This window comes from Oncorhynchus keta, chromosome 10 (genome assembly GCF_023373465.1).
Source record: "Oncorhynchus keta strain PuntledgeMale-10-30-2019 chromosome 10, Oket_V2, whole genome shotgun sequence".
Classification (NCBI taxonomy): Eukaryota; Metazoa; Chordata; class Actinopteri; order Salmoniformes; family Salmonidae; genus Oncorhynchus; species Oncorhynchus keta.
Genome location: NC_068430.1, coordinates 7,924,745 through 7,950,083, shown reverse-complemented (window position 1 = coordinate 7,950,083; position 25,339 = coordinate 7,924,745). Strand labels below are relative to the sequence as shown.

General features: G+C 45.1%; 1 protein-coding gene and 1 long non-coding RNA gene across 45 annotated transcripts in view; one reads left to right on the top strand and one right to left on the bottom strand.

Annotated features, from left to right (window-relative positions):
- Positions 1-22,987, top strand: part of nckap1l (NCK associated protein 1 like) — a 58,681-nt gene extending 35,694 nt beyond the window's left edge. The window contains 13 exon segments of the mRNA XM_052526393.1: positions 4,328-4,459; positions 6,486-6,704; positions 9,273-9,403; positions 10,564-10,661; positions 12,455-12,548; positions 12,888-12,970; positions 13,248-13,328; positions 16,485-16,578; positions 16,908-17,024; positions 21,411-21,520; positions 21,653-21,745; positions 22,025-22,605; positions 22,771-22,987. Coding sequence (XP_052382353.1) covers positions 4,328-4,459; positions 6,486-6,704; positions 9,273-9,403; positions 10,564-10,661; positions 12,455-12,548; positions 12,888-12,970; positions 13,248-13,328; positions 16,485-16,578; positions 16,908-17,024; positions 21,411-21,520; positions 21,653-21,745; positions 22,025-22,141 — 1,369 coding nt within the window. The 3' untranslated portion in view covers positions 22,142-22,605; positions 22,771-22,987.
- LOC127932077 (uncharacterized) lies at positions 19,685-21,404 on the bottom strand. 44 transcript variants are annotated; one of them, XR_008143954.1, is made up of 6 exons: positions 21,057-21,404; positions 20,733-20,948; positions 20,517-20,678; positions 20,355-20,408; positions 20,085-20,300; positions 19,685-20,030 (listed from the first exon to the last, which is right to left on the bottom strand). It is a non-coding gene; the product is annotated as an uncharacterized LOC127932077 (long non-coding RNA). The 44 variants fall into 44 exon arrangements; XR_008143959.1 differs by having other exon boundaries at positions 20,571-20,678; XR_008143931.1 differs by adding an exon at positions 20,949-20,991 and having other exon boundaries at positions 20,085-20,570; positions 20,625-20,894; positions 21,046-21,404.
- Positions 22,988-25,339: the final 2,352 nt, after the last annotated feature.

Here is a 25,339-nt window from a genome sequence, read left to right as displayed (position 1 = left end):
CATTGGTTAGCAGATGTTAATGGTCACATATTGGTCACATGGTTAGCAGATGTTAATGGTCAGTGGTTGAAATGTTGTACTTCTATTTCCGACAATGCAGTAATGGTCAACAAGTAATCTAACCTAAACAATGGTCAAAACTACTGGTTACAGATGTTAATGGTCAAATGGATAAAGAATATGGTCACATAAAGATATATGAATGATGTGATGGTCACAGAACGGCATGCAAGATACAGTAGATGTTATTGGTCACAGTATATACATATGAGATGAGTAATGTTAGCAGATGTATGTAAACAATGGTGGCATAGTAGCTAGTGATACAGATGTATGGTCACATAAAGATGCAGTAGATGATATAGGGTACAGTATATAGAGTCCAGTACTGAGTCCATGTGCAGGACTATGAGGTAATTGAGGTAGATATGTGCATATAGGGATAAAGTGACAAGGCAACAGGATCTATTAATAAACAGTAACAGTAGTGTATGTGACTATCATCCCCTTTGTTTTTTACACTGCTGCTACTCGCTGTTTATTAACTATTGCATTGTCCCTTTACCCCTACCTACATGTACAAATGACCTCGACTAACCTGTACCCCCCACACACTGACTTGGTACTGATACCCCCTGTATATAGTCTCGTTATTGTATTGTTACTTTTTAGTCCACCTGTCCCGTTTTATTCATCATTCTTTTCATCCATCCCTCTATTCATCCATCATTCTTTTCATTCATCCATCCATCCCTCTATTCATCCATCATAGTTTTCTATTGATCCATTCATCCATCCAAAGATCTATTCATGCATCATTCAGTTTATTCATCCATCCATCCCTGCAGGACTATTCATCCATCATTCTTTTCATTCATCCATCCATCCATCCATCCATTCATCCATCCCTCTATTCATTCATCATTCTTTTTTTTCATCCATCCATCCCTGTTTCATCCATCATTCATTTTCATTCATCCATCCATCCCTCTATTCATCCATCATTCTTTTCATTCCTTCATCCATCCATCCATCCCTCTATTAATCCATCATTATTTTCATTCATCCATCCATCCATCTATTCATCCATCATTCTTTTCATTCATCCATCCATCCCTCTATTCATCCATTATTATTTTCATTCATCCATCCATCCCTCTATTAATCCATCATTCTTTTCATTCATCCATCCATCCATCCATCCCTCTATTAATCCATCATTCTTTTCATTCATCCATTCATCCATCCATCCCTCTATTCATTCATCATTCTTTTCATTCATCCATCCATCCCTCTATTCATCCATCATTCTTTTCATTCATCCATCCATCCATCCCTCTATTAATCCATCATTCTTTTCATTCATCCATCCATCCATCCATCCTCTATTAATCCATCATTCTTTTCATTCATCCATCCATCCATCCCTCTATTAATCCATCATTCTTTTCATTCATTCATCCATCCATCCATCCCTCTATTAATCCATCATTGTTTTCATTCATCCATCCATCCCTCTATTCATCCATCATTCTTTTCATTCATCCATCCATCCATCCCTCTATTAATCCATCATTGTTTTCATTCATCCATCCATCCCTCTATTCATCCATCATTCTTTTCATTCATTCATCCATCCATCCCTCTATTAATCCATCATTATTTTCATTCATCCATCCATCCCTCTATTCATCCATCATTCTTTTCATTCATCCATCCATCCCTCTATTCATCCATCATTCTTTTCATTCATCCATCCATCCATCCCCTCTATTAATCCATCATTCTTTTCATTTCATCCATCCATCCCTCTATTAATCCATCATTGTTTTCATTCATCCATCCATCCCTCTATTAATCCATCATTCTTTTTTCATCCATCATCCATCCATCCCTCTATTAATCCATCATTCTTTTCATTCATCCATCCATCCCTCTATTATTCATCATTCTTTTCATCCATCCATCCATCCCTCTATTAATCCATCATTCTTTTCATTCATCCATCCATCCCTCTATTCATCCATCATTATTTTCATTCATCCATTCATCCATCCATCCCTCTATTAATCCATCATTCTTTTCATTCATCCATCCATCCATCCCTCTATTAATCCATCATTCTTTTCATTCATCCATCCATCCCTCTATTAATCCATCATTCTTTTCATTCATCCATCCATCCATCCCTCTATTAATCCATCATTGTTTTCATTCATCCATCCATCCCTCTATTCATCCATCATTCTTTTCATTCATCCATCCATCCATCCCTCTATTAATCCATCATTGTTTTCATTCATCCATCCATCCCTCTATTCATCCATCATTCTTTTCATTCATCCATCCATCCATCCATCCATTCATCCATTATTCTTTTCATTCTTTTCATCCATCCATCCCTCTATTCATCCATCATTCTTTTCATTCATCCATCCATCCATCCCTCTATTCATCCATCATTCTTTTCATTCATCCATCCATCCATCCATCCATCCATCCATCCATCCATCCCTCTATTAATCCATCATTCTTTTCATTCATCCATCCATCCATTCATCCATCCATCCATCCATCCATCCCTCTATTAATCCATCATTCTTTTCATTCATCCATCCCTCTATTCATTCATCATTCTTTTCATTCATCCATCCATCCCTCTATTCATCCATCATTCTGTTCATTCATCCATTCCTTCTTCACCCTACTCTTCCATTCCGTTTGACTTCCATTCATCTCTCCTCCAAACCGAATAATGTTCAGTTAAATCACTCATTTGGGGAACTACCACCATGCAGCGACAAGTCTCCTCTGACATTTGAAGTGTTTTGTCGATTGATTGGATATTTCATGGGTTTTAATTTTTAAAGAAAAGTAGACTAACAATTTCTAAAGTCTCATTTACATTTACCAATGTAACAGTATAACTTTAGACTGTTCCCTCGCCCATACCTGGGCGCAAACCAGGGACCCTCTGCACACAGCAACAACAGTCACCCTCGAAGCATCGTTACCCATCGCTCCACAAATGCCGCTCTCTCTATTTAAGTTAACAAAATAATAAAGACATTGCGAATGACATATGTGGAATTAGTAAATGTACAAAATGTATAAAAAGGGAGGATGAATAAATATGGGTTGTATTTACAATGGTGTTTGTTCTTCACTGGTTGCCCTTTTCTTGTGGCAACAGGTCACACATCTTGCTGCTGTGATGGCACACTGTGGTATTTGAGAGTTTATAAAATTATTTGTGGGTCTGTGTGTCTCTCTGATCATACATTTGGCAGGAAGGTTAGGAAGTGCAGCTCAGTTTCCACCTCATTTTGCGTCCTTTCTCAACAGCAAGGCTATGCTCAATGAGTCTGTACATTGTCAAAGCTTTCCTTAATTTTGGGTCAGTCACAGTGGACAGGTATTCTGCCGCTGTGTACTCTCTGTTTAGGGCCAAATAGCATTCTAGTTTGCTCAGTTTTTTTCTTAATTCTTTCCAATGTGTCAAGTAATTATATATATTTTTAAATAGTTTGTTTGGGCCTAATTGATTTGCTGTCCTATTTGTATGGCCCTGTGGGGTGTGTTTGTGAACAGAGCCCCAGGACCAGCTTGCTTAGGGGACTCTTCTCCAAGTTCATCTCTCTGTGGGGTGTGTTTGTGTTTGTGAACAGAGCCCCAGGACCAGCTTGCTTAGGGGACTCTTCTCCAGGTTCATCTCTCTGTGGGGTGTGTTTGTGTTTGTGAACAGAGCCCCAGGACCAGCTTGCTTAGGGGACTCTTCTCCAGGTTCATCTCTCTGTAGGGTGTGTTTGTGTTTGTGAACAGAGCCCAAGGACCAGCTTGCTTAGGGGACTCTTCTCCAGGTTCATCTCTCTGTAGGGTGTGTTTGTGTTTGTGAACAGAGCCCCAGGACCAGCTTGCTTAGGGGACTCTTGTCCAGGTTCATATCTCTGTAGGTGATGGTTTTGTTATGGAATATTTGGGAATTGCTTCCTTTTAGGTGGTTGTAGAATTTAACGTCTCTTTACTGGATCTTGATAATTAGTGGGTATCGGCCTCATTCTGCTCTGCATGCATTATTTGGTGTTCTACGTTGTACACTGAGGATGTTTTTGCAGAGACTCAATTTTGTGAATTCTTGGTTGGTGAGCGGACCCCAGACCTCACAACCATAAAGGGAAATGGTTTCTATAACTGCTTCAAGTATTTTTAGCCAGATCCTAATTGGTATGTCGAATTTCTCTCTCTTTCTCTCTCTCTCGCTCTCTATTTCTCTCTCCCTCTCTCTCTCTCTCTCCCTCTCTCTCCCTTCCTTCTCATTCCCTTCCAGTATGGACAAGCTGCATCTGACTCTGACTGAGCTGTGCTCCTCATTCAGTGGGAGCAGTGACTTCACAGTGTTCAACCACATCGTCACTCCTGCAGAGTTCCTCATATCTCACTTGGAGACACGCCTCACCAAGTAGGCCAAGCACCTTTTGCCCATAACATGATCTCTGTCTTAATATCTATTGCTTTATCATATTGGATGGTTAAATCCTTTTCTCCAACTAAATCACCTAAATCTCAATTTCTCTGTTTAAGCAAAACATGAGACCGTTTATAATGCAGAGAAGATTTGTATTTTTATTTGACATTTATTTAACTAGGCACGTCAAGTGGAGAACCAATTCTTATTTACAATGACCTCCTGCAGAGACGGGCTGCGATTAAAAAATATAGGCCAAAATACATCACAACGAGAGAGACAACACTATATAAAGATAGACCTAAGACAACAACATAGCAAGGTAGCAACACATGACAACACAACATGGTAGCAACACAACATGACAGCATGGTAGCAACACAACATGACAACATGGTAGCAACACAACATGACAACATGGTAGCAACACAACATGACAACATGGTAGAAACACAACATGATTGAAGACCCAACATGACAACATGGTAGCAACACAACATGACAACAACATGGGTAGCAACACAACATGACAACATGGTAGCAACACAACATGACAACAACATGACAACAACATGGTAGCAACATGACAACAACATGAAAACAACATGGTAGCAACACAACATGACAACATGGTAGCAACACAACATGACAACAACATGGGTAGCAACACAACATGACAACATGGTAGCAACACAACATGACAACAACATGACAACAACATGGTAGCAACACAACATGACAACAACATGAAAACAACATGGTAGCAACACAACATGACAACAACATGACAACAACATGGTAGCAACACAACATGACAACAACATGAAAACAACATGGTAGCAACACAACATGACACCAACATGACAACAACATGGTAGCAACACAACATGACAACAACATGACAACAACATGGTAGCAACACAACATGACAACAACATGACAACAACATGGTAGCAACACAACATGACACCAACATGACAACAACATGGTAGCAACACAACATGACAACAACATGAAAACAACATGGTAGCAACACAACATGACAACAACATGACAACAACATGGTAGCAACACAACATGACAACAACATGACAACAACATGGTAGCAACACAACATGACAACAACATGACAACAACATGGTAGCAACACAACATGACAACAACATGACAACAACATGGTAGCAACACAACATGAAAACAACATGGTAGCAACACAACATGAAAACAACATGGTAGCAACACAACATGACAACAACATGACAACAACATGGTAGCAACACAACATGACAACAACATGAAAACAACATGGTAGCAACACAACATGACAACAACATGACAACAACATGGTAGCAACACAACATGACAACAACATGACAACAACATGGTAGCAACACAACATGACAACAACATGACAACAACATGGTAGCAACACAACATGACAACAACATGGTAGCAACACAACATGACAACAACACGGGTAGCAACACAACATGACAACAACATGACAACAACATGACAACAACATGGTAGCAACACAACATGACAACATGGCAGATACTTTACTGAACTATATATTACAGAGGTCAGGAGTTCAGACAATTACAGCTACAGTAGGTTGCTATTTCAAAATGAACCAAGCATGCACCATAATGATCTGTGTGCATGTTCTGCTTCCGTTTCAGTGTAATTGATCAATTAATTAAATATAGCGCGGGGGTGGGGGGGGGGGTTGAGGAGAGGGATAGAGAGAGACAGAGAGTGTAAAGTTTACTTCTTAATTTTTATTGTTTATTTCACTTTTATATATTATCTACCTCACTTGCTTTGGCAATGTTAACATATGTTTCCCATGCCAATAAAGCCCCTTGAAGAGAGACAGAGACCGAGAGAGACAGAATAATCATTACATGGTTCGTTGAGCCTGACTGTTATTCATTCAGCCTGCCATGCCATGTAGCCCTGTCTGATTCCATGACGTTAGTTTGTGTGTCTGTGTGTGTGTGTGTGTGTAATGTTCCAGGATCATCGTGAGAATGGCCCATTACAACCAGACCACCCAGGAAATAGGACGTCCGTCTGACCTCCTGGCCGGGATTCGGGCCTACACAGCCAGCCTGCACACCCTGTCACGTTACCTCAGTCTGGACGTCACTAGGCTGGTCAAGAATGTCCTACTGCAGCAGACACAGCCACTGGACTCATATGGAGGACAGACCATCACCACGCTGTATACCAACTGGTAACGTGATACCAGCAGCAGTCCTCCAATTACTATTTCATGTCCCACTCCCACTATTACCAGAAATAAACTCAGCAAAAAAAAGAAACGTCCTCTCACTGTCAACTGGGTTTTATATTCAGCAAACTAAACATGTGTAAAATATTTGTATGAACATAACAAGACTCAACAACTGAGACATAAACTGAACAAGTTCCACAGACAAGTGACTAACAGAAATTTAATATTGTTTCCCTGAACAAAGGAAGGGGGTTAAAATCAAAAGTAACAGTCAGTATCTGGTGTGGCCACCAGCTGCATTAAGTACTGCAGTGCATCTCCTCCTCATGGACTGCACCAGATTTGCCAGTTCTTGCTGTGAGATGTTACCTCACTCTTCCACCAAGGCTCCTGCAAGTTCCTGGTCATTTCTGGGGGGAAAGGCCTTAGCCGTCACCCTCCGATTAAACAGATCCCAGACGTGCTCAATGGGATTGAGATCCGAGCTCTTCGCTGGCCATGGCAGAACACTGACATTCCTGCCTTGCAGGAAGACATGCACAGAACGAGCAGTATGGCTGGTGGTATTGTCATGCTGAAGGGTCAGGATGAGCCTGCAGGAAGGGTACCACATGAGGGAGGAGGATGTCTTCCCTGTAACGCACAGTGTTGAGATTGCCTGCAATGACAACAAGTTCAGACCGATGATGGTGAGACACACCGCCCCAGACCATGATGGACCCTCCACCTCCAATCGATCCCGCTCCAGAGTACAGGCCTCGGTGTAACGCTCATTCCTTCAACTATAAACACAAATCTGACCATCACCGATGAGACAAAACCGCAACTCGTCAGTGAAGAGCACTTTTTGCCAGTCCTGTCTGGTCCAGCAACAGTGGGTTTGTGCCCATAGGTGACGTTTGTCTGGTGAGGACACGCCTTACTACAACAGGCCTACAAGCCATCAGTCGGCCTCTCTCAGCCTATTGCGAACAGTCTGAACTGTTCATTCCTGGTGTAATTTGGGCAGTTTTTGTTGCCATCCTGTACCTGTCCCGCAGGTATGATGTTCAGATGTACCAATCCTGTGCAGGTGTTGTTACAAGTGGTCTGCCACTGTGAGGACGATCAGCTGTCCGTCCTGTAGCGCTGTCTTAGGCATCTCACAGTACGGACATTGCACCCTGGGCATCTTTCTTTTGGTGATTTTCAGAGTCAGTAGAAAGGCCTCTTTAGTGTCCTAAGTTTTCATAACTGTGACCTTAATTGCCTACCGTCTGTAAGCTGTTAGTGTTTTAACGACCGTTCCACAGGTGCATGTTCATTAATTGTTTATGGTTCATTGAAGAAGCATGAGAAACAGTGTTTAAACCCTTTACAACAAGCATGGGAAACAGTGTTTAAACCCATTACAATAAGCATGAGAAACAGTGTTTAAACCCATTACAATAAGCATGAGAAACAGTGTTTAAACCCATTACAATAAGCATGAGAAACAGTGTTTAAACCCTTTACAATAAGCATGAGAAACAGTGTTTAAACCCATTACAATAAGCATGGGAAACAGTGTTTAAACCCATTACAATAAGCATGGGAAACAGTGTTTAAACCCATTACAATAAGCATGGGAAACAGTGTTTAAACCCATTACAATAAGCATGGGAAACAGTGTTTAAACCCATTACAATAAGCATGGGAAACAGTGTTTAAACCCTTTACAACAAGCATGGGAAACAGTGTTTAAACCCATTACAACAAGCATGGGAAACAGTGTTTAAACCCATTACAATAAGCATGAGAAACAGTGTTTAAACCCATTACAATAAGCATGAGAAACAGTGTTTAAACCCATTACAATAAGCATGAGAAACAGTGTTTAAACCCTTTACAATAAGCATGAGAAACAGTGTTTAAACCCATTACAATAAGCATGGGAAACAGTGTTTAAACCCATTACAATAAGCATGGGAAACAGTGTTTAAACCCATTACAATAAGCATGGGAAACAGTGTTTAAACCCATTACAATAAGCATGGGAAACAGTGTTTAAACCCATTACAATAAGCATGGGAAACAGTGTTTAAACCCATTACAATAAGCATGGGAAACAGTGTTTAAACCCATTACAATAAGCATGAGAAACAGTGTTTAAACCCATTACAATAAGCATGAGAAACAGTGTTTAAACCCATTACAATAAGCATGGGAAACAGTGTTTAAACCCATTACAATAAGCATGGGAAACAGTGTTTAAACCCATTACAATAAGCATGAGAAACAGTGTTTAAACCCTTTACAATGAAGAGCTGTGAAGTTATTTAGATTTTTACTTATTGTCTTTTAAAGACAGGGTCCTGAAAAAGGGACTTTTCTTTTTTTTGCTGAGTTTAGGATTTGAACTGACAACCCTTCTGTGACTTCATCTCTGACGTCTCCAGGGTAACAGACATTATATCACTCGCTGAACCGTTTCCTCTGTCACTGCACTGCTACATGCATGTAGTTATAGATGTTCATCAGCAACTGTTAGCACCTATGTTGTGCATTTGAATGAATTAGGAAGAGGATATTACGTCTGCCTCTCCACAGGTACCTAGAGGGCCTTCTGCGTCAGGCCAGCAGCAACCTGATCGTTCACTGCCCTGCAATGCACTGCTTCGTCAACCAGACCATCGAGAACGAGCAGAGTTTCAGAGCAGAGGAGTACTCTGATATCTCAGGTGAGACCTGTCTGCAGTAGGGTAGCCTGGTGACCTCTAAATACACCTCTACCCTCTTCACCTAGCACCCCCTACCTCCACCCTCTCCACCTACCTCCACCCTTTCCACCTACCTCCACCCTCTCCACCTACCTCCACCCTCTCCACCTAGCACCACCCTCTCCACCTACCTCCACCCTCTCCACCTAGCACCACCCTCTCCACCTAGCACCACCCTCTCCACCTAGAACCACCCTCTCCACCTAGCACCACCCTCTCCACCTACCTCCACCCTCTCCACCTACCTCCACCCTCTCCACCTAGCACCACCCTCTTCACCTACCGCCATCCTCTCCACCACCCTCTCCACCTAGCTCCACCTAGCTCCACCCTCTCCACCTAGCACCACCCTCTCCACCTAGCAACCACCCTCTCCACCTAGTACCACCCTCTCCACCTAGCACCACCCTCTCCACCTACCTCCACCCTCTCCACCTAGCACCACCCTCTCCACCTAGCACCACCTATCACCACCCTCTCCACCTAGCTCCACCTACCTCCGTCCCGTCCACCTAGCTCCGTCCCGTCCACCTAGCTCCGCCCCGTCCACCTAGCTCTGCCCTGTCCACCTAGCTCTGTGCTGTAGCCCTCGGGTGCTGTAGCCCTCGGGTGCTGTAGCCCTCGGGTGCTGTAGCCCTCGGGTCATGTAGCCTAAACTACAGTCTAAACTACTATCAAGGCGAGACCCAGATGCAGACACAGGAGGCAGATGGTTGGAGTCTTACAATGTTTATTCATCCAAAAAGGGGTAGGCAAGAGAATGGTCGTGTACAGGCAAAAGGTCAAAACCAGTTCAGAGTCCAATATGTACCGAAGGACAGGCAGATTCAAGGTCAGGGCAGGTAGGATGATCAGGCAGGTGGGAAAGTAGTCCAGAGTCAGGCAGTAGTCAGAACCAGGAAGACAGAGTACGATGAAAAACACGCTGGTTGACTTCACTAAACATACAAGACGAACTGCCACAGAGAGACAGGAAACACAGAGATAAATAGACTGGGGAAAATAAGCAACACCTGGAGGGGGTGGAGACAATCACAGGGACAGGTGAAACAGATCAGGGTGTGACAACTACATTCTAAACCACACATCCATATTCTCCCCTTCATCCCTAATCTGCCCAGAGATGCAGGCCCTGGCCGAGCTGATTGGTCCGTACGGTCTCAAGTTTCTCAGTGAGAACCTGATGTGGCACATCACCTCACAAGTCGGAGAACTCAAGGTAGGATTAAGCTTCAAACAATTACAGACGGCTCATATCTCTCAGAGGGCTGGCTGGCGGTCTGTCTCTGATCTGCCGCTGTTGAACTATGAAGTCGCTCTTACTCTCCCCCACACAGTCCAACAGGAGATGAACTCTTACTCTCCCCCACACAGTCCAACAGGAGATGAACTCATACTCTCCCCCACACAGTCCAACAGGAGATGAACTCATACTCTCCCCCACACAGTCCAACAGGAGATGAACTCATACTCTCCCCCACACAGTCCAACAGGAGATGAACTCATACTCTCCCCCACACAGTCCAACAGGAGATGAACTCATACTCTCCCCCACACAGTCCAACAGGAGATGAACTCATACTCTCCCCCACACAGTCCAACAGGAGATGAACTCATACTCTCCCCCACACAGTCCAACAGGAGATGAACTCATACTCTCCCCCACACAGTCCAACAGGAGATGAACTCATACTCTCCCCCACACAGTCCAACAGGAGATGAACTCATACTCTCCCCACACAGTCCAACAGGAGATGAACTCTTACTCTCCCCACACAGTCCAACAGGAGATGAACTCATACTCTCCCCACACAGTCCAACAGGAGATGAACTCATACTCTCCCCACACAGTCCAACAGGAGATGAACTCATACTCTCCCCCACACAGTCCAACAGGAGATGAACTCATACTCTCCCCCACACAGTCCAACAGGAGATGAACTCTTACTCTCCCCCACACAGTCCAACAGGAGATGAACTCATACTCTCCCCCACACAGTCCAACAGGAGATGAACTCATACTCTCCCCACACAGTCCAACAGGAGATGAACTCATACTCTCCCCCACACAGTCCAACAGGAGATGAACTCATACTCTCCCCCACACAGTCCAACAGGAGATGAACTCATACTCTCCCCCACACAGTCCAACAGGAGATGAACTCTTACTCTCCCCCACACAGTCCAACAGGAGATGAACTCTTACTCTCCCCCACACAGTCCAACAGGAGATGAACTCATACTCTCCCCCACACAGTCCAACAGGAGATGAACTCTTACTCTCCCCCACACAGTCCAACAGGAGATTAACTCTTACTCTCCCCCACACAGTCCAACAGGAGATGAACTCATACTCTCCCCCACACAGTCCAACAGGAGATGAACTCTTACTCTCCCCCACACAGTCCAACAGGAGATGAACTCTTACTCTCCCCCACACAGTCCAACAGGAGATGAACTCATACTCTCCCCCACACAGTCCAACAGGAGATGAACTCATACTCTCCCCCACACAGTCCAACAGGAGATGAACTCATACTCTCCCCCACACAGTCCAACAGGAGATGAAGATCATTGTGACCTGCATATCCCTTATTTTAATTTATATTAAAAAAATATCTAATTTGTCCCTGCTTAAATAAAGGTTAAATCAACATATTGTCTGAAAGAGAGAATGTCTCCTGGTCAACGTGTCATTACAGCTCCTATAGTAAATGGTAGAAAGTTGACATTAAGATTGAACTTGACATTAACTCTGATTGCACTCATAACCTGGTAGTTTGACAGTATCTCACAACTCTATCCATCTATTTTCTATTTTTCCTCTGCTCTTCTCTTCTCTTCGCTTCTCTTTTCCCTATCTCTCCTCTCCTCTCCTCTCCTCTCCTCTCCTCTCCTCTCCTCTCCTCTCCTCTCCTCTCCTCTCCTCTCCTCTCCCCTCTCCTCCTCTCCTCTCCTCTCCTCTCCTCTCCTCTCCTCTCCTCTCCTCTCCTCTCCTCTCCTCTCCTCCAGAAACTGGTGATAGAGAACATGGACGTGCTAGTTCAAATGAGAGCTAACTTTGACAAACCCGAGGCCATGGCTAACCTCCAGAAGAGACTGCCTGGTAACACATGCAGATATATACACACACACACCTGCGCACGCACACACACACACACTAACCTCCAGGGAAGAGTGCCAAGTGAGCTGCAGGGGGAACAGGAGAAAGATGAGAAGACAAACAGAATATCCGTTGATGATGTGAAAGGTGATGTGGAATACCTCGAGGGGGACTGAATCCCGTCTGATCCTGTTAGATCTGTGCAGTGTGTATATAACTGGAGCTTCTCCAACTGACACGATTTCAGAGATGTCAAACATCTCGGTGCCGTGCCTCATGATACTAAAAAGGATAATAGATTGTATGAACGTAGCTTTAATCTCTCGTGTTTAACCTGTCCAGCGGGAGAGAACGTCCTGAAGAGGATGACCATCATCGGAGTGATCCTGTCCTTTAGAGCCATGGCACAGAACACACTGGAAGATGTGAGGACACACTACCACTTATAATATACTGAATGGAGAATTTAATGTCATTCCCCTCTTTTGGGTAATAAGGCTGTTGTTGTTGTTGTTGTTGTTGTGTATTGTTTGTGTCATGTTATAACATTGTGAAGTCAGTTGGCATGAGTTGACACCAGCTGCCACGACTGTTTATGACATCTGTCGCCCTTATGGTCGAGGCTTCAAATAAAATATTAATATCCTGTCATAGGGTACCTGTCATAGGGTACCTAATAATCCCTCTGTTCTCTGTTATCAGATCATGCAGAAGCATTGCCCCTACCTGATGGGGCCCATTGAGAGCCTAAGGGATATGGTCTCCCCTGACACAGACATCAAGGTACAGCGTGTTTTGCTTAGGTTTGGAAAATTGAATATAATCTGAGAGTAAAGAATAGTACAGAGTATGGTGGGTTGGGTAGAGTAGGGGAGGGTTGGATAGGGTAGGATATGGTATGGTATGGTATGGTAGGATAAGGTAGGATAGAGTAGGGTGGGATAGGGAAGGGAAGACATAGTTGGGTAAGATAGAATAGGGTAGGGTTTTATAGGGTAGGGTATGATATGTAGGACACAGTAGGGTTGGATAGGGTAGATTAGGATAGGGTTGTTCAGGGTAGGATACGGTAGGGTTGAATAGGGTAGGATAGAACAGGATAGGATACGGTATTATAGGATATGATACAATAGGGATAGGATAGGGGAGGGTAGGGTAGGATATGGTATGGTAGACGGTAAATTAGGGTAGGATATGGTAGGGTTGATTAGGGTAGTATAGGGTTGGATATGATAGGGTAGCGTAGGGTAGGGTGGGATAGGGTAGGGTTGATAGGTACGTTATAGGGTAGATTCGGATAGGGTAGCGATGATATTCTGGGTTTAGGTAGGATGGAGTAGGGTGGGATAGGGTAGGGTAGGAAATGGTAGTGTGGGATAGGGTAGTATAGGATACTGTATTATAGGGTGGGATAGGATAGCGTAGGGTAGAGTTGGATAGGGTATGATAGTATTTGATAGGGTAGTGCATGATGGGGTAGGTTAAGGTCGAATAGTTTAGGGTAGGATATGGGAGGTTTGGGTTGGGGAGGATAGAATACGGTATTATAGGGTAGGATACAATAGGATAGGATAGCGTAGGGTTGAGTTGGATAGGATATTGTATGGTAGGGTAGGGTAGTGTAGGGTAGGATATGGTAAGGTAGGGTTAGTTAGGGTAGTGTAGGATAGGATAGCGTAGGGTAGGGTTGGATATGATAGGGTAGGATAGGGTATGATAGTGTAGGATTGATAGGGTACATTATAGGGTAGATTCGGATAGGGTAGCGCCCGATAGGATAGAATAGGGTAGAGTAGGTTAGGGTAGGGTGGCGTATGATAGGATACAGTAGGGTTGTATAAGGTAGGGTGGCGTATGATAGGATACAGTAGGGTTGTATAGGGTAGAGTAGGTTAGGGTAGGGTGGTGTATGATAGGACACAGTAGGGTTGTATAGGGTAGAGTAGGTTAGGGTAGGGTGGTGTATGATAGGACACAGTAGGGTTGTATAGGGTAGGGTGGTGTATGATAGGATACAGTAGGGTTGTATAGGGTAGAGTAGGTTAGGGTAGGGTGGTGTATGATAGGACACAGTAGGGTTGTATAGGGTAGGGTGGTGTATGATAGGATACAGTAGGGTTGTATAAGGTAGGGTGGTGTATGATAGGATACAGTAGGGTTGTATAGGGTAGAGTAGGTTAGGGTAGGGTGGTGTATGATAGGATACAGTAGGGTTGTATAGGGTAGAGTAGGTTAGGGTAGGGTGGTGTATGATAGGACACAGTAGGGTTGTATAGGGTAGAGTAGGTTGGATAGAGTAGGGTATAATAAGGATAGGATAGGGTAGCATAAGACACAATAGGGTTGGATAGGATACGGCATTATAGGGTAGTATAGGAAAGGGTAGGGTGGAATAGGATAGGGTAGGATATTATAGGGTAGGATGATAGGGTATGTTATAGGGTGGAATCGGATATGGTAGGATAGGGATCGCATGACAGGGTAGGGTGAAAACCAGGTAGGATAGAATAGGGAATGGCAGGACAGGGTATGATAGGATAGGATGGGGTAGGATAGGGTAGGGTAGGAGAGTATAGGGTAGGAAAGGATCATTACCAAAAAAACAACCGTTCATACGATAACTTGAATTACAGTGTTATTTAGAGCAGTAGAAAGGAGTAGAGAGGAGTAGAGAGGAGTCGAGAGGGGTAGAGAGCAGTAGAGAGCAGTCGAGAGCGGTAGAGAGGAGTAGAGAGGGGTAGAGAGCAGTAGAGAGGGGTAGAGAGCAGTAGAGAGGGGTAGAGAGCAGTAGAGAGCGGTAGAGAGCAGTAGAGAGGGGTAGAGAGCGGTGGAGAGGGGTAGAGAGCGGTGGAGAGGGGTAGAGAGCGGTGGAGAGGGGTAGAGAGCGGTGGAGACGGGTAGAGAGCGGTGGAGAGGGGTAGAGAGCGGTGGAGAGCAGTAGAGAGCGGTGGAGAGCAGTAGAGAGCAGTAAAGAGGAGTAGAGAGGGGTAGAGAGGAGTAGAGAGGGGTAGAGAGGGGTAGAGAGGAGTCGAGAAGGGTAGAGAGGGGTAGAGAGGGGTAGAGAGCAGTAGAGAGGGGTAGAGAGCAGTAGAGAGGGGTAGAGAGGAGTAGAGAGGAGTAGAGAGGAGTAGAGAGCAGTAGAGAGGGGTAGAGAGGAGTAGAGAGGAGTAGAGAGCAGTAGAGAGGGGTAGAGAGGGGTAGAGAGCAGTAGAGAGGGGTAGAGAGGGGTAGAGAGGAGTAGAGAGGAGTAGAGAGCAGTAGAGAGGAGTAGAGAGCAGTAGAGCAGTGGAACAGGAGAAGGCGTATTTTATGAGTTGTCTCTGACTGTGGAAAGCCCCCTGGCCTGCTTATGTCTTTCCCCTGAGCGTGAGAGTAGGACATACAAACCAGACATCCCAGACCCGGGTGTAAATACTATTGGAAATCATTTAAAAATACTTTATCTGTGCTGGTTTGAGTTTGTATAGTGCTATGGAAACCAATAGAGAAGTCAAACCATGCCAACCTGGCACTCCAAGCAGGCTAAAACAAATACTTAAAGTATTTGAAAGATTTCAAACATGATTTGAACCCACGTGTGCAGAGAAAACATAACATGCCACAGCCTGGTTCAGGATGAGCCCTAAGACGTCAGCAGCACCAGGCACCAAGCAGAGGCAAGCTGACCTCCCTGAAAGAGACACATCATGTCTGTCTGGTCTGCAACCTCTCAACTAAAATAACCACCTCAATGGAAACATTCTGACCCCCCTTGCTACAGAAAGAGGGAACCGTAGTTAACCAATGCTTTTATAGTTTCAGTTTAAGAAATATTCACTTAATGGAGGCTTTTTTTTGTTGCTCAGCTAGAAGCTGAAAAGAACTGATCAGCCAAATAAGTAAATGAAGGCATCTTTAAGATTAAAAATGGTTGAAGACATCTTGTTTTACTTGATGCAGGTAACCCTGACGGTGTTTGAGCTGGCGTCTGCAGCAGGACTGACTTGTGACATCGACCCTGCTTTGGTGACAGCCGTCGCTAGTATGCGTGCAGGTAAATACAATAGTCTCTGGTGGGGATGTCCGTTTTATTACACTGGTCATGTTCCAAGACAATTGTCACTATCCGGCTCGAAGGACCACTTTATTGGTTTTGTACAATATATCTTTATGACAAAACAGAAGGATTCCACAACCTATCCTCCCCTTTATATAGCTGGACTCCAATTGGCTAAAAAGTTAAACAAATGAAAATATATTTAACCTATTAATGCATGTCTTTCAACTTTCCTTTTGGTTTTTTTCCTATTAACGTTTTCTAGAGTTTAGAAGAAGACATTTTTTTTAAAGGAAAGTTTGCTAAAAATGAGTTCTACTCTTCAGATAACTCATCTGTTGATGAGGAGTACAAGCTAACCTGCCTTCTCCTGGTTTACATCGCCGTGTCTCTGCCCATCCTGGCTTTGGATCCCAACTCCTACTACAGCAGACATTATGGTGGTAAGGACTGGGTTATTGACTTGTGGTAAATGTACATAGATGTCCCTCTTCGCTCCCTGTTGAACATACGGTCACAATAACCCTAGTGATACATTTAGTTCAGCGCAAAACCAACAACATTACATTGTGTCTCTGCCTTCTCTGAACCTGGACCCCAACTCCTCCTACATTCGACAGGATGTTAATTTCATCAAATAATCTGTATTATAAACTGTTTGGTTCCAGCCCTGACTGTTGATTGGCTGACAGCCTCGGTATATGAGACCGTATACCATCGGTATGACAAAGCATGTATTTTTTACTGCTCTAATTACTTTAGTAACCAGTTTAAAATAGCAATAAGGCACCTCTTGGGTTTGTGATATATGGCCAATATACCAGGGCTAATGGCTCTATCCAGCACTCTGAGATGCGTTGCGATTTAGAACAGCCCTTAGCCGTGGTATATTGGCCATATACCACACCCCCTCGTGCCTTATTGCTTCATTTAACCCTTGGAGAAATTATTCAAGCAGGGTTGTATGTTCACTCCAACAAAAAAAAAACTGCATTTTAAAATGTTTTTCTTTCCAGATCTCGAAATCTGCTCCAATGTGGAGTTGAGTCCATGTCTGATTTACATGTTCATGTGTTCTTCTGGATCCTCATTGGGTCCATGTTACAATAGCAACAGCTGCCCCTTCTCATGCCATCTGTTGTGTGTAGATTAGTGCTAAGCGATTAACCAAAATGAATGCGTGATTATGAGGGGACATAGAGAGCAGCTGTAGCTTTGTGAGGTATCTCTACCTGAAAACACATGATCTAAGGGATTGATAGTTGGTATTCAGCAGTCATAAAAGTATGCCTTAGTTACTTTGAAGAACTACTAAAATAGTGTTTTTTTTTGTCAGGCAGCAGGTCTATAGAGACGAGATGATGACTTGGAATGAAATAATAAAGTCATCAAATAAAACAAATGTAAAATACACAACAACTAAAATATTTTAGTAACGTGATGTGAGTAAATAAAGGTTAAAAATAAGTCATAAACAGTAATGGGCGGTCACTACCATCATGGGACTTACAGCATTCAATCCAGCATTTTTAATACTCAAACCGAAACTGATCCAACCTCAAAAAGCTGTAGTCGCTCAGCACTAGTGTAGATCCAGCTGTATGCTTAACTTCTAACTGATTAGGAAAGACACACACAATAGTCACTGACTCATTTTTGAATCTTTCAGGTTGTGAATCACAAGTAACATTTCCACCTCATCTCCCATCGACGTCAATGCACGACTAAAGTGAAATTCGACACAAGTGGAATTTGCCACAGTTATGCTAACTGGTTCAATGTGGTTGACATTCCATGGACACTAGTCACGCCAGTGTACCAGTGACATCATCACAGTCATCACTGTGACACCTTGGAATACTTCTAATTCCCTATTGACCTTAACTCAGACAGGTTGACGAATGAAAGACTTGTTTTTTTACCAAGGACTCTGGGTAGCGTCCCAAATTACACCCTATCCCCAATAGTGCACTACTTTTGACCAGAGCGCACAAGGAAGTGCACTACTTTTGACCAGAGCCCATGGGGAAGTGCACTACTTTTCAAATCAAATCAAATGTATTTATATAGCCCTTCGCACATCAAATCAAATCAAATCAAATTTATTTATATAGCCCTTCGTACATCAAATCAAATCAAATCAAATGTATTTATATAGCCCTTCGTACATCAAATCAAATCAAATCAAATTTATTTATATAGCCCTTCGTACATCAGCTGATATCTCAAAGTGCTGTACAGAAACCCAGCCTAAAACCCCAAACAGCAAGCAATGCAGGTGTAGAAGCACGGTGGCTAGGAAAAACTCCTTAGAAAGGCCAAAACCTAGGAAGAAACCTAGAGAGGAACCGGGCTATGTGGGGTGGCCAGTCCTCTTCTGGCTGTGCCGGGTGGAGATTATGACAGAACATGGCCAAGATACTTTTGACCAGAGCCCATAAGGAAGTGCACTACTTTTGACCAGGGCCCATAAGGAAGTGCACTACTTTTGACCAGGGCCCATAAGGAAGTGCACTACTTTTGACCAGAGCCCATAAGGAAGTGCCCTACTTTTGACCAGGGCCCATAAGGAAGTGCACTACTTTTGACCAGAGCCCATAAGGAAGTGCACTACTTTTGACCAGAGCCCATAAGGAAGTGCACTACTTTTGACCAGAGCCCATAAGGAAGTGCCCTACTTTAGACCAGGGCCCATGGGGAAGTGCACTACTTTTGACCAGAGCCCATAAGGAAGTGCACTACTTTAGACCAGGTCCCAAGTGCACTATATAGGGAATAAGGTGCTATTTGGGATGCTGTCGTGTTTCTATTTTATTTATTTTTTTACTTGTATTTAATTAGGCAAGTCAGTTAAGAACAAATTCTAATTTTCATTGACGGCCTAGGAACGGTTAACTGCCTTGTTCAGGGCAGAACAACAGATTTGTACCTTCTCAGCTCGGGGGATTCGATCTTGCAACCTTTACGTTTGCTAGTCCAATGCTCTAACCACTAGGCCACCTGCTGCCCCATAGTGATTGTGTCAGACAGCATAGACTTTCCATAAAATGAGTCTCATTGAGTTGGCACAGAGCCGGATGGAGAACTCCTAAGAGCATCAAATAACAACCGTGGAGCAAAGTCAGAGAGATGGTGACATCAGAGATGGTGACATCAGAGATGGCGTTCAGGTTTTTCTCTGTCTGCGTTTTAAACATGGACCTGGAATAAAATGGATTCAGAAACCCTGATGGAGACAGGATTCCGTCAAAAGTGTCAGTAGCATTGTTGTTGTTACATCGGAGCTATAGAACGTGTGGCCACCTTCTTTTGTTATTGGCAGTGCTGGACCTAAAGGACACCTCCTACGGTCTAGGGAGTTGACTGTTATTGGCAGTGCTGGACCTAAAGGACACCTCCTACGGTCTAGGGAGTTGTCTGTTATTGTCAGTGCTGGACCTAAAGGACACCTCCTACGGTCTAGGGAGTTGTCTGTTATTGTCAGTGCTGGACCTAAAGGACACCTCCTACGGTCTAGGGAGTTGACTGTTATTGGCAGTGCTGGACCTAAAGGACACCTCCTACGGTCTAGGGAGTTGTCTGTTATTGGCAGTGCTGGACCTAAAGGACACCTCCTACGGTCTAGGGAGTTGACTGTTATTGGCAGTGCTGGACCTAAAGGACACCTCCTACGGTCTAGGGAGTTGACTGTTATTGGCAGTGCTGGACCTAAAGGACACCTCCTACGGTCTAGGGAGTTGTCTGTTATTGTCAGTGCTGGACCTAAAGGACACCTCCTACGGTCTAGGGAGTTGACTGTTATTGTCAGTGCTGGACCTAAAGGACACCTCCTACGGTCTAGGGAGTTGTCTGTTATTGGCAGTGCTGGACCTAAAGGACACCTCCTACGGTCTAGGGAGTTGTCTGTTATTGGCAGTGCTGGACCTAAAGGACACCTCCTACGGTCTAGGGAGTTGACTGTTATTGGCAGTGCTGGACCTAAAGGACACCTCCTACGGTCTAGGGAGTTGACTGTTATTGTCAGTGCTGGACCTAAAGGACACCTCCTACGGTCTAGGGAGTTGACTGTTATTGGCAGTGCTGGACCTAAAGGACACCTCCTACGGTCTAGGGAGTTGACTGTTATTGTCAGTGCTGGACCTAAAGGACACCTCCTACGGTCTAGGGAGTTGACTGTTATTGGCAGTGCTGGACCTAAAGGACACCTCCTACGGTCTAGGGAGTTGTCTGTTATTGGCAGTGCTGGACCTAAAGGACACCTCCTACGGTCTAGGGAGTTGACTGTTATTGGCAGTGCTGGACCTAAAGGACACCTCCTACGGTCTAGGGAGTTGTCTGTTATTGGCAGTGCTGGACCTAAAGGACACCTCCTACGGTCTAGGGAGTTGACTGTTATTGTCAGTGCTGGACCTAAAGGACTCCTCCTACGGTCTAGGGCGTTGACTGTTATTGGCAGTGCTGGACCTAAAGGACACCTCCTACGGTCTAGGGAGTTGACTGTTATTGGCAGTGCTGGACCTAAAGGACACCTCCTACGGTCTAGGGAGTTGTCTGTTATTGTCAGTGCTGGACCTAAAGGACACCTCCTACGGTCTAGGGAGTTGACTGTTATTGGCAGTGCTGGACCTAAAGGACACCTCCTACGGTCTAGGGAGTTGACTGTTCCTGTAAATGTAATTTTTAAAAAAGTGGTGTCTTTTCATTTAGTTTGGTATTCTTCTGTGTGGCTCTGGTTTCTGCTTTGATTGATTGACCGCAGGGAACCACAACAACATCCACTGTCTGGCCACTGCCGTCACTCAACTAATTCATTGATTGATTGACCGCAGGGCACCACAACAACATCCACTGTCTGGCCACGGCCGTCAACCAGCTGTCCGCAGCCATGTTCACCGTCGAGAGCAAGAACATAGAGCAGCACCTTAAGGAGTTCCTTCTGGTACGTGATCAACCTGGATGCAATGTCTCTAAAGAGGTCATGTTGACACAGGATATTTTCATCTGATTTTTAAACAGTTGTCCTGTAGTTGTAGATCTATTCCTACTGCTAAAGGTGATCTTGTTCATCTAGGTTGCGTCTTCCACCCTGCTCCAGCTGGGGCAGAATGTAGAGAATAGGGTGGACGGCAAGAACAGAGACTCCATCTACCTTCTCCTGCACATGGTAGGCTCAGGTCTTCCTACAGTATTTCTACTTATTGTAATGTTGAAAATGTCAGGGGGCCATAACTAGGTCCTTGTGGATTGTTCTGGCTTTGACAAGGATTACGGAGCCACTCATAACAAGGTCCCAGACGTTTTCCCCTGTCAGGTCACATGGTCAGGAGAAAAACGTCTGACTCTGGTCAAAAATCATGTATACTGTACACTTAACCTTTTTTAAATGTTCGATACATGTATAATGTATTCTCTTCACCTGATTGGCCACCTACCTCCTCTACAGATTGTGGAGGCGTCTCCGTTCCTGAGCCAGGACATGTTGGAGAGCTGTTTCCCTTATGTCCTGCTGAGGAACGCCTACAGAGAGGTCTACAAGAACTATATCATTACACTGGGCTAACACACACACACACACACACACACGCACACACACACACACACACGCACGCACGCACGCACGCACGCACGCACGCACGCACGCACGCACACACACACACACACACACACACACACACACACACACACACACACACACACACACACACACACACACACACACACACACACACACACACACACACACACACACACACACACACACACACACACACACACACACTGCTGAGGAACGTCTACAGAGAGGTCCACAAGGCCTCTATCATTACACTGGGCCGGATGCACTGAGTATCCGATATAAACCTCTTCTAGGTTGGGATTCAAGCCGCTCGCTTTTGTAGACAGTGTGGCTTTCAAAGGCAATGTTAACCGTGTTCGTCAGGCCTGCTATATAGCACAGTTTCAGACTGAATCCAGGCTCTGGTCTCTGACGTCGCCAAACACTGCCTTCTGCTCTGTAGGGTCTAGGTCGTGTTACTGTAAAAGCTCTGTGGGGTCTAGGTCGTGTTACTGTAAAAGCTCTGTGGGGTCTAGGTCGTGTTACTGTAAAAGCTCTGTGGGGTCTAGGTCGTGTTACTGTAAAAGCTCTGTAGGGTCTAGGTCGTGTTACTGTAAAAGCTCTGTAGGGTCTAGGTCGTGTTACTGTAAAAGCTCTGTGGGGTCAACGTTGGATTACTGTGAAAAGGATTTTGTGACAACTGATGATGTAAAATGTGATTTATAAATAATAATAATAATGATTGATTGATTTGTTACTTATGCACAGCTAACACAATATATGTGGCTTTGTAAACCTTCAGAAAAAATATAACCTTTATTTAGCCATTATTAAAGGGTTTATGAAAGAACATGTCCAATCGTTTTTTTGGAGAGATCTTGGAAAAAATACAATACTTACTCCCATTGTCTATGAATACAGCTTACGGATATTTATTTAAATGTGTGTTTACAGTAAAAGACAATAACAACATGCACATTACACACACCTGGGTAGATAGGAACACCCCAGTAGGTAGGAACACCCCGGTAGGTAGGAACACCCCGGTAGATAGGAACACCCCAGTAGGTAGGAACACCCCGGTAGATAGGAACACCCCGGTAGATAGGAACACCCCGGTAGATAGGAACACCCCGGTAGGTAGGAACACCCCGGTAGGTAGGAACACCCCGGTAGGTAGGAACACCCCGGTAGGTAGGAACACCCCGGTAGGTAGGAACACCCCGGTAGATAGGAACACCCCGGTAGATAGGAACACCCCAGTAGGTAGGAACACCTCGGTAGATAGGAACACCCCGGTAGATAGGAACACCTCGGTAGATAGGAACACCCCGGTAGATAGGAACACCCCGGTAGATAGGAACACCCCGGTAGGTAGGAACACCCGGTAGGTAGGAACACCCCGGTAGGTAGGAACACCCCGGTAGGTAGGAACACCCCGGTAGATAGGAACACCCCGGTAGATAGGAACACCCCGGTAGGTAGGAACACCCCGGTAGGTAGGAACACCCCGGTAGGTAGGAACACCCCGGTAGATAGGAACACCCCGGTAGATAGGAACACCCCGGTAGGTAGGAACACCCCGGTAGGTAGGAACACCCCGGTAGATAGGAACACCTCGGTAGGTAGGAACACCCCAGTAGGTAGGAACACCCCGGTAGATAGGAACACCCCAGTAGATAGGAACACCCCAGTAGATAGGAACACCCCAGTAGGTAGGAACACCCCAGTAGATAGGAACACCCCGGTAGATAGGAACACCCCAGTAGATAGGAACACCTCATACCCCAGTAGGTAGGAACACCCCGGTAGATAGGAACACCCCGGTAGATAGGAACACCCCGGTAGATAGGAACACCTCGGTAGATAGGAACACCCCAGTAGATAGGAACACCCCGGTAGATAGGAACACCCCAGTAGATAGGAACACCCCAGTAGATAGGAACACCTCGGTAGATAGGAACACCCCAGTAGGTAGGAACACCCCGGTAGATAGGAACACCCCAGTAGATAGGAACACCCCAGTAGATAGGAACACCCCGGTAGATAGGAACACCCCAGTAGGTAGGAACACCCCGGTAGATAGGAACACCCCAGTAGATAGGAACACCCCGGTAGATAGGAACACCCCGGTAGATAGGAACACCCCAGTAGATAGGAACACCCCGGTAGATAGGAACACCCCGGTAGATAGGAACACCCCAGTAGATAGGAACACCCCAGTAGGTAGGAACACCTCGGTAGGTAGGAACACCCCGGTAGATAGGAACACCCCGGTAGATAGGAACACCCCAGTAGGTAGGAACACCCCGGTAGATAGGAACACCTCGGTAGGTAGGAACACCTCATACCCCAGTAGGTAGGAACACCCCGGTAGATAGGAACACCCCGGTAGATAGGAACACCCCGGTAGATAGGAACACCCCGGTAGATAGGAACACCCCGGTAGATAGGAACACCCCGGTAGATAGGAACACCCCGGTAGATAGGAACACCTCATACCCCAGTAGGTAGGAACACCCCGGTAGATAGGAACACCCCAGTAGATAGGAACACCCCGGTAGATAGGAACACCCCGGTAGATAGGAACACCCCGGTAGATAGGAACACCTCATACCCCAGTAGGTAGGAACACCCCAGTAGATAGGAACACCCCGGTAGATAGGAACACCCCGGTAGATAGGAACACCCCGGTAGATAGGAACACCTCATACCCCAGTAGGTAGGAACACCCCGGTAGGTAGGAACACCCCGGTAGATAGGAACACCCCAGTAGGTAGGAACACCCCGGTAGATAGGAACACCCCGGTAGATAGGAACACCTCGGTAGATAGGAACACCCCGGTAGATAGGAACACCCCGGTAGATAGGAACACCCCGGTAGGTAGGAACACCCCGGTAGATAGGAACACCCCGGTAGATAGGAACACCCCGGTAGATAGGAACACCCCGGTAGATAGGAACACCCCGGTAGGTAGGAACACCTCGGTAGATAGGAACACCCCAGTAGATAGGAACACCCCGGTAGATAGGAACACCCCGGTAGGTAGGAACACCTCGGTAGATAGGAACACCCCGGTAGATAGGAACACCCCGGTAGGTAGGAACACCTCGGTAGATAGGAACACCCCGGTAGATAGGAACACCCCGGTAGGTAGGAACACCTCGGTAGATAGGAACACCCCGGTAGATAGGAACACCTCA